This window comes from Salvelinus fontinalis, chromosome 21 (assembly GCF_029448725.1).
Source record: "Salvelinus fontinalis isolate EN_2023a chromosome 21, ASM2944872v1, whole genome shotgun sequence".
Taxonomy (NCBI): domain Eukaryota; kingdom Metazoa; phylum Chordata; class Actinopteri; order Salmoniformes; family Salmonidae; genus Salvelinus; species Salvelinus fontinalis.
The window spans coordinates 44897824-44912394 of record NC_074685.1 but is presented as its reverse complement, the minus strand read 5'-3'; the positions used below and the strand labels follow the sequence as shown (position 1 = coordinate 44912394).

General features: G+C 42.2%; 1 protein-coding gene across 1 annotated transcript; it reads left to right on the top strand.

Annotated features, from left to right (window-relative positions):
* The first annotated feature begins 64 nt into the window (after positions 1-64).
* Positions 65-13948, top strand: depdc1b (DEP domain containing 1B). Its single transcript, XM_055875420.1, has 11 exons — positions 65-251; positions 7337-7602; positions 8057-8198; positions 8534-8661; positions 8776-8906; positions 9046-9093; positions 9295-9435; positions 9791-9957; positions 10095-10271; positions 10770-10955; positions 11063-13948. The coding sequence occupies exons 1-11, from the start codon at positions 204-206 to the stop codon at positions 11225-11227; spliced, it is 1599 nt and encodes a 532-aa protein (XP_055731395.1). The 5' UTR covers positions 65-203; the 3' UTR covers positions 11228-13948.
* The last annotated feature ends 623 nt before the right edge of the window (positions 13949-14571 follow it).

Here is a 14571-nt window from a genome sequence, read left to right as displayed (position 1 = left end):
TGTGACCGGGTTCGCTTGTCTCTGCTCCAATCGCATTGCTCAGATGTGACGCTCGAGATTCAAAGTTGGTCAGTGAGGCGTAGCTAGGCTAGCTTCTCAATGGCATGTTATGTTTTCAGCAGTAACGATAGTCTGCAATAATATTTGGTAGAACTTCTCGTTTATGAAAGCTGTGTAACGTTTGTGTGTGTTATTTTACCAGAATGGAAGGTAAAATGATCGGACCGGGTCCATACAGGGCAACAAAGTTGGTGAGTTCTGTCCAATGCTAGTAATGTTTGCTAGTTAGTTTTGTGGTCATTTGCATAGGCAACGTCAATTTGCGAAATGGCTTGTTGGTTATGTTGTAAGACTTTTGTCGTTTAATCGGATAAAACTCAGTTTTTTTGGCTGACGCCAACTAGGTATTGATATTACTCTTGGCTGGCTAGCGTTGAAGGAACGTCCCGGCGCTGCCCAGTGCACTCTGGCAAAGTTTCTCACCGTGGTAAAGTTGGTATCTTTGCCAGTCAGGACTTCAGGTTAGGCTCTTTGTGAAAAAAAATGGTTCAACTTTGCACAGGTCTTACTTTCCCAATTCCCCGACCGGAGTTTCATAATCACAAGGCAAAAGTGTAGGCAGTCTGTGGCACCGTCAATGCAACTAGTTTGGGACCATCAACGAAGTGCATGATCACAACATTCAAATTGCAATAGCTTTAACCACGTGACTTAGCAACCTCATTTCAACGTTAGTAAATTCACTCTGGAGTGCCAGAGAGTGCTCTAGTCATTCATAAATTCAGAGCGTTGTCAGATTGTCCGTTCTTAAATTGAGAGCGTTTCGCTCTCGGGATTTTAGAGTGCAATGTACGATCTTGCTGAGGAGTAGGGTTGACCTGAGCGTTCTGACCTCAATAGCAGTCAACCACCCAAGCGAACTGGCTAAATTTAGCTAGTTTGCTAGCTACGTCCAGACATAAATGAGAGAACACCGCACTCTGACCATTTTACTTGCCCAAGCAGAGCTGGTTATCCAGAGCGTTGGCAACTAACTGTGCTGCTGGCAACAATTTAATATATTTTGCCAAAGTTTACTGACACCGGCCATATTCAACGGTTGTTGCGCGTTCGTAAATTAATCAGTAGTTCTGCGCTCTGGCACACTCGGACAGTTGGTCATGAATGTTAGTGTACTTAGCGTATCTTAGACCAAAGGGCAGGCTCTGGAAGAAGCCACACTGATTGCGAATTGAGTCCAATGCTATTTGTGTTCATTTTTTCCTTGCTTGTGTGTCATACAGCCTCTTAAGGCCTGAGCACTGTTGCCCTCAGACAGCAGACCCCAGACTGACTTCCTCAGCTTGATGTAACAGTTGCCCCCAGACAGCAGACCCCAGACTGACTTCCTCAGCTTGATGTAACAGTTGCCCTCAGACAGCAGACCCCAGACTGACTTCCTCAGCTTGATGTAACAGTTGCCCTCAGACAGCAGACCCCAGACTGACTTCCTCAGCTTGATGTAACAGGTGGCAGGTGTAATAGCTCTGCAGGATTGTGGGAATTACGTTGAGGCGCCTCCTCCATAGCAGGTAAGTGTCAAATGTACTTTGTTTTCAGCGAAGTTGAGGCTTCTGTCTGTAATAGCCCCTAAGTAATTGAAAATGCTGAACCTCTACCTGTTCTTAATTGAGGTTCAGCTGAGGTAACGAAATCAGCCTTCACACAGTACACCAGATAGGCATGCTCTCTCAAATTCTCCTATCCTATCTTGTGTGCGGTATGGCCTTAGGCATGCTCTCTCAAATTCTCCTATCCTATCTTGTGTACGGTATGGCCTTTGGCATGCTCTCTCAAATTCTCCTATCCTATCTTGTGTACGGTATGGCCTTAGGCATGCTCTCTCAAATTATCCTATCCTATCTTGTGTACGGTATGGCCTTAGGCATGCTTCCTCAAATTCTCCTATCCTTAGATCACACAGTACACCAGATTGGACAGACTGACCCTAGACCGCCGGCACATAGGCTATTGCAGGATATATACTTGAGACTGAGATGGGTGGGGGTTGGGCAACACTGGCCCCGTCCAAAATGACTCCCAGACAGGGCCAATCAAGCAGGATAAACATCAAAGCACAGCTCCCACACCACTCGGGGGAAATCAACAGACCTCGAACTTACTACCCTGAGACAAGGCCGAGTATAGCCCGGGAAGATCTCCCCTACCGCACTAGCCCTAAGGTAAGCAAAACCGGACAGGAAGATCACGTCTGTGACTCAATCCACCCAAGGGAGTCGAGTGTAGCGAGCAAAGCCTGGCATGATGTGATGTGTCCTTATAGGGGAAGCATAGGACGGCATGAACAAGCCAGTGACACAGACGCCGTAATAATAAGAATCCCAAGAGAGAGTGGGGAGCCGGCCATGCAGAGACGGCAAGGGCGGTTCCTCTCGCCAGTGACTTCTCAGTCACTTTCGCTCCCCTGGGCAAAAAAACGACTACGCTCAATCATAGGACCTACTGAACAGATGAGTCTTCAGTAAAGACTTAAAGGTTGAGACCGAGTCTGCGTCTCTCACATGGATCGGCAGAGTATCCCATAAAAGAGGAGCTCTATAGGAGAAAGCCCTGCTTCCGGCTGTTTCCTAACAAATTCTAGGGACAATAAGGAGGCCTTCGTCTTATGACTGTAGAACACATGTACCGTTGGTATGTATGGTGGATCCAAATCAGAGATAAGTAAAAGCAAGTCCATGCAATGCTTTGTATGTTAACAGTAAAACATTGCGTCTTAACAGGAAGCCAGCAGTCTAGCACTGGAGTAAAATGATCACGTTTTGGTTCTAGTCAAAACATCTAACAAGGAACTGGGAGACTGGGTAATTATTGAAGTGTAACATAGGTGTTGTCTAAAGAGATGGTTTGTCAGTCTGGTTTTAAATATGCAAATTGATGATGGATGTTCCAGGAGTTTCAGAGGACTGCAGCTGAGCTGAAGTCACTGAAGACAAGCTCCCCAGTGGCCAGGAGTCTGGTGTTGGGGGTGAAAAGGAAGGTATTTAGGTGTGCAGCATGTCAGAGAGGTAAGAAAGAGCCAGGACATGGAGAGGTTTGTAGGTGAGCAGGGGAGTTGGTGGAGAGTGGATGTTTTCCCAGGTTTTGGTGTGGATTAGGGAATTTTCGGGTCCCAGTGGTTTGAAATAAAGGATCCAAGGATAGAGTGAACAACTGTCTTGTAAGCGTTCAGATAATGTGCACAATGGTAAGAAGTTGCATACAGCCTGCCGGCAAACTTTTCCAACGCTTCAGTCTGCAGCCTTACTTTATACCATAACGTCAGGGTAAGGACCCAGAGGAGGGAGAACACTATATTTTCCCTCCGCTTGCCAGCCCATCAGAATGCCTGCAAACAGATTGAGACATAATGGTGACACCAAAATGGTGTACCCTTCTGGGTGAGCACTGAAGCAACAGAATTGTGAACATATTGAAGAGGGTTGACAGAGACTAGAGATGAGCATTACAGTAGTCCAAATAAGTGGTGACAATCTGATGAACTGACAATCTGTTCAACACAATACTATTCAGAATGCCCAAAACCTGGCGGTCTAACTTTGCAGAGCAGAAAGTGTTACTTTTGTGTGAAACTCATGGCAGACATGCAATGTGTGTCACTACCCTGTGAATAATACAAACATTCCTAAGTTGATTTGAAGTGCCTAGGTCATGTGATCAAGGAGCTATTGAAATTCAAAGGCCAAAATGTACCTAATATATTAAGGTAAAATACATTTTTAGGGATTTTTTAAAATAAATATATATGTTTAATCTAGGAATCGTTTTATGAGAACTAAAGGGTGCGCAACATGCCTCTCAATATATAAGGAATATTACAAAGTGGAAATAAGATTGGTAAGTCACGTGGTTGAAGAGCTATTGAAATGGTAATATTGTGATCATGCACTTTGTTGATGGTCCCCAAACAGTTGCATTGTCCTTTGCCATGTGATTATGAAACTGGTCAGAATCGGAAAAATAAGACCTGTGCAATGTTGTACACCTTTTAATATTTTTTTTATAAAGAGCCTAACCTGAGCTATGCAGCTCAAAACATTCGCGAGCTATTGAAGTTTAAAGGTCCGAATGTCTGGCGAATCAACAACCAACGTTACCACGGTAAGATACCCTCTGGCCAACAGCCATTAACTGCAGACTGTCATATTTTTATTGACATGTCTAATCACAGAATTAAATGGAACAACGAAATTGTGTCTCTAACCCTAATTTACAGAAGGCAATGAACCGTTTTGTGGAGATTACTTTAATTGCTGCCAGTCTAATAACCCAGAGGACAGGAAATAAACACTGTAAACAATGGTTTTGCTTCTAACTAGTAGTGGGAATGAACATGGTCACGGATTGATTTAAATTGTAGCCTAATGCCCATATTATAAAAGCCTGATAGATGAAGTACCTAAAATATGCATTTCCTTGACTTGTTTGTCTAATTTCATCTACCATTTGTAGATGGTCTTGAAGGTCTTGAAGTTGTGCCATCATGAGTATAAATCCTTGTACATTATGGGCCATTTTCCCGGACATTGATTAAACCTAGTCCTAGTGCTCAATGGAGAATCTCATTGAAATGGCTTTTTAGTCCAGAACTAGGCTTAATCTGTCTGGGAAACTAGCCATAGACGTGAGAGCCCTCCATCTAGGCATAGTTACCTATGCAGCTTTCTTTTGATGTGGAGCCATCTAGCTAGCTACAGTATATTAATTACCATGATCTAATGATCTACCATGATTTAAAATGACATTTTAAAGTTCATTTCTTGCAATTCTACACATTTTGCAATGGGGCGTAGAGAAAAGGTTGCAATTTTATAACACATTTCCTGAAGTTTTGCTATTGGGTGGAAGTAAACGTTTGCAGTTTTTGATATGATAACTGGTGATCAATGAGCCAAAACCCGGTCCTTAATTCAACCATGCTTTCTACAAGTTTAGATAGCTGGCCGCTACACTAACTTACGAATCTACATTCGCGGGCCTACAAAAGGGGGCCGCTCCGCCAGTTGCCCATCCCTGATCTAGCTACAGTACCAGTCAAAAGTTTCGACACACCAACTCATTTAAGGGTTTTTCTTTATTTTTACTATTTTCTACATTGTAGAATAATAGTGAAGACATCAAGACTATGAAATAACACATATGGAATCATGTAGTAACAAAAAATTGTTCAACAAATTCTTCAAAGTAGCTACCCTTTACCTCATGAAGCTGGTTGAGAGAATGCCAAGTGTGCAAGGCAGTCACCTGGAATGCATTTCAGTTAACCTCCACAGGATCGGTGGGTCCCCCTCGGGACGGTTAAGCTAACGTAGGCTAATGCGATTAGCATGAGGTTGTAAGTAACAAGAATATTTCCCAGGACATAGACATATCTGATATTGGCAGAAATCTTAAATTCTTGTTAATTTAACTGCACTGTCCAATTTCCAGTAGCTATTACAGTGAAAGAATACCATGGTATTGTTTGAGGAGAGTGCACAGTTATGAACTTGAAATATATCAATAAACCAATTAGGCACATTTGGGTAGTCTTGATACAACATTTTGAACAGAAATACAATGGTTCATTGGATCAGTCTAAAACTAAGCACATGCACTGCTGCCATCTAGTGGCCAGAATCTAAATTGCGCCTGAACTGTAATAATAATACGTTATGGCCTTTCTCTTGCATTTCAAAGATGGTACAAAAAAACAAGTTTTTTAATGTGTATATTTAATGTGTATAATGTGTTATATTCTCCTACATTCATTTCACATTTCCACAAACTTGTGTTTCCTTTCAAATGGTATATCCTTGCTTCAGGTCCTGACCAAGTCCATATTATGGCAAGAACAGCTAAGCAAATAAGCAAAGAGTAACGACAGTCAATCATTACTTTAAGACATGGTCAGTCAATCCGGAAAATTTCAAGAACTTCTAAAGTTTCTTAAAGTGCAGTCGCAAAAAGCATCAAGCGCTATGATGAAACTGGCTCTCATGAGGACCGCCACAGGAAACGAAGACCCATAGTTACCTCTGCTGCAGAGGATAAATTCATTAGAGTTACCAGCCTCAGAAATTGCAGCCCAAATAAATGCTTCAGAGTTCAGGTAACAGACACATCTCAACATCAACTGTTCAGAGGAGACTGATTGAATCAGGTCTTCATGGTCGAATTGCTGCAAAGAAACCACTACAAGGACACCAGTAAGAAGAAGAGATTTGCTTGGGCCAAGAAACACGAGCAATGGACATTAGACCGGTGGAAATCTGTCCTTTGGTCTGATCAGTCCAAACTTGAAAATTTTGGTTCCAACCACCGTGTCTTTGTGAGACGCAGAGTAGGTGAACGGATGATCTCCGCATGTGTGGTTTCCACAGTGAAGCATGGAGGAGGAGGTTTGGGGGTGCTTTGCTGGTGACACTCGTTGATTCATTTAGAATTCAAGGCGCACTTAACCAGCATGGCTACCACAGCATTCTGCAGCGATACGCCATCCCATCTGGTTTGCGCTTAGTCCCACTATCATTTGTTTTTCAACAGGACAATGACCCAAAACACATTTCCAAGCTGTGTAAAGGTTATTTGGCCAAGAAGGAGAGTGATGGAGTGCAGCATCAGATGACCTGGCCTCTACAATCACCCGGCCTCAACCCAATTGAGATGGTTTGGGATGAGTTGGACGGCTACTTTGCAGAATCACAAATATAAAATATATTTTAATTTAACACTTTTTTTGGTTACTACATTGATTCCATATGTGTTGTTTCATAGTTTTGATGTCATCACTATTCTACAGTGTATAAAATAGTTAAAATAAAGAAAAATCCTTGAATGAGTACGTGTGTCCAAACTTTTGACTGGTACTGTTTGTGTAATATAGAGAGATCTAGCACTCTAGCTGTTGCTTCATGTATTAAACTGAAGAGTATGTCCTCCCTAAGCTTCAATGGGCATTTTTTTATTTTAATCAAATTTTAATTTATTTTTACCGTTATTTTACCAGGTAAGTTGACTGAGAACACATTCTCATTTACAGCAACGACCTGGGGAATAGTTACAAGGGAGAGGGGAATGAATGAGCCAATTGTAAGCCATTGATATCCCTGCATGTATTTACATATGCATTTAGTTTGTTATTTAGGCCTATATTTGACATGCCCCATGTGAAAGTAGAGATTGTGGTGTTACTGGCTAGGCTATTTGTTAAAAAACAGGATGTAACTCCTCATCATACCACATTATTAACACTAAATATGTGTTAAATAAAACTCTTGACTGGATCTCTGTCCTGCAGTGGAATGAAACTATCAAGCTCTTCCGTGGAGGCATGCCTCTGAAAAGACACTGGGCATACTTCCGTAGCTATGACAACAGCTTCACTGGATCCGAGGCCGTTGATTGGCTACATGAGCTGCTGAAGCGAAACCATAACTTTGGGCCAGAGGTGACCCGGTACCAGACCCTGCAACTGCTCAGGAAATTCATGAAGAACCACGTCGTTGAGGATGTCAAGGGCCGCTATGGTAAAGAAGACTTTGAGGACAGTGGTCAAGTCTACAGGTGATTATGATGTCCTGTTATTGGGATGTGTGTTTTCAATGTCATTGCCTTTCATGGTACTAAGGTGTCATGGCTGATGACTTTGCTGCATATTTACATTTTACATTTTGGTAATATACCAGACGCTCTTATCAAAAGCGATTTTTTACAGGAGCAATTAGGTGCTATGCTCAAGCCCACATCGACAGATACAATTTGTTTTTCACCCAGTGCTTACTGGCCCAACGCTCCAAACCGCTAGGCTACCTGCCGCTCTACGAGAGCAGTAGGCAGGCAAAGTAATGTGTCAAAAAAGGCCAATGCACACCTGACATGAAATTACCCTGTCTGCTTTTATGTGGTCTGAGATATTGAGCAGATAAAGACATCTGAACGCCTGTGGTCCTTAAATGTGCATGAATGTGTGGAAAGGCTGCCGGTTCATACCCCTGACTTCCCTCCTCTGTGACCCTAGGTTCCCTCCTACGTCCCCCCTGAAGCCCCTGCCCCAGCGGCCCCCAGTGTCAGAGAACTGCGACCTGCCCCGGCTCATCCGCTGGGATGACTACGAGGAACTGCCGCAGCCAGAGAAGATCCCCATGAAGTCTCTGATCCTGGTGAGAGAAACTGAGGGAGGCCAGGGGCTAGTACAGCTGTTTATCTTTACAGTTAGCTGTTGCTGTTTTCACTGACCTTTTTTAATTATTTCATTTTAGAGATGGCACAACAATATGTAGTAATTATTATTATACACACGCACTTAGAAACTGGGAAACATGTTCAAATGTACTAATAATAATATAATTTATGCCATTTAGCAGACACTTGTATCCAACGTGACTTAAGTTATGTGTGCATATATCTTTCGTATTGGTGGTCCCAGTGGGACTAATATACAGTATTTTAGGGTTCCATTAGTATCATAGATTTCTATGTTTTGGATTTTCCTCAGAACTCAGAGACGTGGAACAAGAGACACAGCATAGCCATTGGAGAGGTGCACGAGTGCAAAATCATACGCAGGAGTGACATCACCCCCAAGCAAGTCGACCAAATCTGGAAGAAAATGACAATCACACAGTACGTAGCTAGCTATCCACCACACACCATCAATGGACTTGCGCTTGTAGGTCACACTGTGTGTGTGTCGTTGCTTTTCCTTTTACAACTGTTAAATACTACATTCTGTTTTAGTTTGCAGAGAGTGCTGGGTCTGAAGACAATGGATGGCGTGTTGGATCCCAAACACGTGAATGCAAAGCATATCATTCACAACGTATTCAGTGTCAACAAAACAGGAATAGTCATTGTGAAGAACAAAGCGGGTATGTAACTTTTGCAGTCATTCTGTAACATTGCTCATGACTATTACTGTATAAGATTAACATTAATAACCAAAACTATATTTTAGAATTTAGCCTAACTTTTTTTTTTTTTTTTTAATCTCATGTTTTGCATAACCAGAGGACATGCCCTATTGGGTTCTATCAGCAATGAAGTGCCTAGCCAACTGTGAGTAAAGCTATACTGATGATAAACCTCTATTCTTATCATTTAAACATCTGCTTTGGGATCACCTTTGTTACTAATTAGCTGCAGTATGTAAGGTTTCGTGCTCTTACCAATACAGCAAGACCCAACATCTGCTCATGTTTGCCTTTGGGTCTTCTTGTTTTGTATATAAAGTTAGGCTTGAATCCCTCTCTTCTTTAGGGCCCAACGGTAGGGAGACCAAGCAGCCCATGTACCCAGGCTTTGAGCGTGATGTGCTGCGGACGGTGGCTGAGTACTTCCAGAGACTCAAGGAGCCCCTGTTGACCTTCCAGCTCTATGAAGTCTTTGTCAACATTCTCAGTGAGTAATGTGTCAACTTACAACAATGATAGTAGAAAACACCACTACTCCTGAAGAGGAAGGACTGCATTATTTCTGTTATCAGTTAAATATAAAAAATCTGATCTATGACCTCTTTGTGAGGTAGAAGAGGAAGCGCTGTGGCTGTTATGTGGCTAAATGTAAACGGAACACTTCAGGGCCACACAGAACTCTTACTGTAGCCTTTCATTAACATATTTAAATTGGGCAAACAATTGTGGACCATTTGGTTTGTAATAAACACTCCAACAAAATGTTATCAAAACCACATGAGAGACGGATAGATGCAATGCCAGAGAAGGTCCTGTGTACCTCAAGCCATCTCTTCCCCCAGGTCTGCTGCAGCAGAAAGAGGTGGCAGCAGAGGCCCTCCAGGTGTGCAGCCTCCTCCTGCCACCGGCCAACCGCCGCAGACTCCAACTGCTCCTCCGCCTCATGGCCAGGGTCTGCCAGAACCCTGCCCTTCCCCCGCTTAATGACGCCATAGCAACACGCACCCTGGTACAAACTACTTTCCATCGTAACTGTTGTTATGGAGGGCTTGCAGTTATATGGATTTTCCCACTAGGTTTCAAAGCTCTTCATAGTAAGTGACTGTATTTTTGTGTTTTCACTCCCCACTCGTTGTTCGTGGTCAGATGGTGCAGACATTCTCGCGCTGCATCCTGGGTTCTGCAGAGGAGGTGGACCTGGACGAGCTTCTGGCCACCAAGCTGGTCAGCTTCATGATGGAGCACCACGACAGTGTCCTCAGGGTGCCCTCTAACCTGCACAGACATGTGGACGATCACCTCTCCCACCTCAGGAGGGTACAGGTCAGCCTGACGCGGTCATAGCATACTGTTTACAAACCCAGAGAAAGTACACTGACAGCCTGTCTTGGGTCGTGTTCATTAGGGCACACAACGGAAAATTAACATTTGCATTTCTCATGGGACAAATCCAGATAATTCCTCTCTATTTTAGTCCTGTTTTCTTCAATTTGGTGCCTAATGAACATGACCCTGGTCAAATGGTGTATGTTTATGTGAAAGGGTGTGCTTTCGTTTCACCCTTGGTGTGGTAGCGATTGTTTGATTTCTCGAGCTTTGTCACTATACTGGGTTCAAGTTTGACTGATAATTGAATAACCGCTATATAATGTCATAACTTACAATACTATGGTCACTTTTATATATTTACATTTACCTACCAGTTGCATCAACTCGATCTCTATGGATTTTCATTGAACATGCAGGATTCTTAACAGCCTCTCCCTCTCTCAACCCCAGACCAATAATTATTTTTCATCTCTCACTTTCTCTACCCCCCAGATAAAGTATGCCGGTGCGGATACAGACGCCTCCCTGGTGTCTCCGTCGTACTGCAGGAAGATTAGCAGGGCAGAGTTTGAAGAGCAGAGAGTCTCCAGCTCCCAGGGGTCCATGCAGGAGCTGCTGGAGGGCCTCATCGCCGACACTGAGCTCTCAGCCAAGGACAAGAGGAAGAGACTCAAGCAGGTACACTCGAAGAAGATCTCTTTCCCTATATTAACTTTGCTAGGGCAGGATTTTTCAATCTCCAGCCTACTGACGCGCTGTAAACTAATCATCTTACCATTCTTCAGTTTCAGAAGTCCTATCCGGAGATCTACCGCAGGCGGTTCCCCACAGCGGAGAGCAAGGCTGCCGTCTTACCAGAGAAAGCTCCACGGCTCAAACCCCAGCTCATGCTCCTAACCCTGAAGAAACCCTTCCAGCCTTTCCAAAGGAGTTGGAGCTTTAGGGCCTAACTCTCACCTCTGACTCGGCACGTCTGACCTCTACAGTGTGGCCAGGAGACAGGGAGGATTATGGGTGTTGGAGTGTTTGGAGCTTATTCCATAGCAGGTCAATGAGAATTCACAGGGGTAAAGTGGCAATAGATGGAATAGTGTTGCCAATTTGACTTACTATACTAGAAACTACTGTTAAACTAAGAAGAGGATGCTAGGAATCCATTAAGGGCAGCTTGTGTTAGCCAACATTAAACAGTGAATGGAAATTATCCTGCATAACAGGTCCATAGAATTGGTTACTACAGGTAGAATTATAAATGTGTGTGCCATGTTTAAATTGGTTTCAAAAAACAAAACAATTTTGACCTTGTCTCATCGCTGTAACTCCCCAATGGGCTCGGGAGGTGAAGGTTGAGTCATGCGTCCTCTGAAACATGGTTCTTAGCACCCGTCCGCTTAACCCGGAAGCCAAACTCACCAATGTGTTGTAGGAAACACCATTCAACTGACGACCAGGTCAGCCTGCAGGCGCCCGGCCCGCCACAAGGAGTTGCTAGAGCGCAATGTGCCAAGTAAAGCCTCCCTGGCCAAACCCTCCCCTAACCCGGACGACGCTGGGCCAATTGTGCGCCGCCTTATGGGACTTCCGATCGCAGCTGATTGTGATACAGCCCGGGATCGAACCTGGGTCTGTAGTGACGCCTCTAGCACTGCGATGCAGTGTCTTAGACCGCTGCACCACTCGGGAGGCCCATGTTTTTCTTCCACCAAGTGAACACAGAATCTTTAAAAAGTCAAATGCATTTCAATTGGCCATTTACAGTGAGCTCAAAGTATTGGGACAGTGATATTTTTGTTGTTGTTTTAGCTCTGTACTGCAGCACTTTGGATTTGAAATGATACAATGACTATGGGGTTAAAGTGCAGACTGTCAGCTTTAATTTTAGGGTATTTTCATGCCATTTCAGGGAACCAAAAGTATTGGAACAAATTCACATGTGTATTAAAGTAGTCAAAAGTTTAGTATTTGGTTCCATATTCAAAGCACGCAATGACTACATCAAGCTTGTAAATACACATTTGTTGAATGAGTTTGCTGTTTGTTTTGGTTGTGTTTCAGATTATTTTGTGCCCATTAGAAATGAACGGTGAATAATGTATTGTCATTTTGGAGTCACTTTTATTGTAAATATGAAGAATAGAATGTTTTTTAACACTTCTACATTAAGGTGGATGCTACCATGATTATTGATAGTTCTTAATGAAATTGTGAATAATGATGAAAGTTACAGACGCACAAATATCACACTCACAGAAATGCTAGCCTCTCCTATTGTAGTGTTGAGAGGTTAACATGTCTTTGGGGAATGATATTTGTGATTTTAAGTTTCTAACTCCTCATTATTCATGATTAATTCAAGATTATCCGTAATCATGTGGGGATCCACATTTAATGTAGAAACATTGTATTCTTATTTACAATAACAGTGACTCAAATAACACAATACATTATTTACCAAGCATTTCAATATGGCACAAAATAATCTGAAACGCAACCAAAACAAACAGCAAATTCCATACAACAAGATTGTAGTCACAAGCGTGATGTAATCATTGCATACTATGAATATGGGACCAAATACTAAACTTTAAACTACTTTAATACACAAGTGAATTTATCCCAAAAGTGTACAAAAAGTGCTGTTATTTCTATACGGTTCACCCGATATGGATGAAAATTCCCTCGAATCAAATGAAAGATCGACAGTCGTCTGCACTTGAACCTCATAGTCATTGTATAATTTCAAAACCAAAGTTCTGGAGTAAAGAGCTAAGACAACAACAAAGGTGTCACTGTCCCAATACTTCTGGAGTTCACTATATGTCCCTGTTAATATTATTTGGTGAGTGTGCTCTTTCTCAGAACACATAGGTACTGAAGGGCTGGAAGAGCCCTTTTCTTCAATATAGCACCGATCTATGGAATTGTCAGTCATCTCTGATTATTCACTTAATTTGATTATATAATTTCATAATCATCTTTTTTACTACTAGGCCTTCTGGAGACACACCCCAGTTTGCTTTGGGGTGGATCGAGTCATTTCATGAGACAAATGTGTTGTTTTTAAATGTAATAGTCATGGTACTGTATTTCAGTAATGGAAAATGTTATTTCAAGTTGAATATATTTTTGATAACTCTAAACTACGTTCATCGACCTTGTCTTTACATCTGTTTTTCTGATCACACTGGAGAACTAGAAACCGTCGTTAAGAATGATGCTGAAAAACTCACTGAAGTGCCAGTTGATAATACTGTATATTTGTTGGAATGTTGTTAGTCATTTTGTATATAGTTATAAGAAGTATTTTTCACACAGTCACACAGTATGTCCTTTACTATAACAAGCATGTTTATGTTTTTCCATTTAGTTTTATTTCCTTTCACTTTGTCTTACTACTGTACCTACTTTCTCTAATGACAACTTTAGCTTTCATCACCTCTTTTTTTTCTTCTTTTTTTTGAGAGATGTTTAATCATAAAAAAACTAACTTTTAGCACTGGATAATTTTATACAGATGATATCAATACAAGTATTTTTGGCTGATAATGTTATTGGATAGATGGAAGAATGCTGGAATCTTGACTGTTACGCCTTACTGCAGGTAGTAAGTGGCTGCTCTTGCATTTTTGCTGGAATAAGGAAACCTGATGAATACAAGCAATGTAAAAGAAGGTGTCTCGTTGACTCTTTCTTGTGTGTATGAAATCCACTCAACAAATAACATTCAGTTGAGGACAGGACACATTTTCAGATGGAATCAAAGCACATTTTTATTGGACTGTGGCTAAAGGCTCTCCAACCCTGGTTTTCAATGATGTAGGTAGGATTCATGAGTACCTTCCTATACCATAAACAGTCAGCACTTTAACCTCATATCATTTCAAATCAAAAGTGCTGGAGTACAGAGGCAAAACAACAGGAAATGTGTCACTGTCCCAAAACTTTAGGAGCTCACTGTACTTTCGACATAGAATTAAGCATACATTTTATGGCTCTAGCTTGCAGGCAAAAGCCATCCTCACCTGCTTTGTGCCCCCTCGGATTTTTGGGGTGCATGCTTGTAGCCATCATTAATGATCTTGCTGCACTTTTCTCCTGGCAATTTGGTCCACCCTTCAGCTGGAAACTGCTCCAATTCTTTAGTGTTTGAGTGGGTGCCTTCCATCAACTGTGATTTTCAGATCTGGCCATAGGTTTTCGATAGTATTCAGATTTGGTCTCATCGTTCGCCACTCCAGAACAATCCAGGGTCATTCTTGAATTGTGGTGGTAAATGCTGTCCCTTGATTTTAAC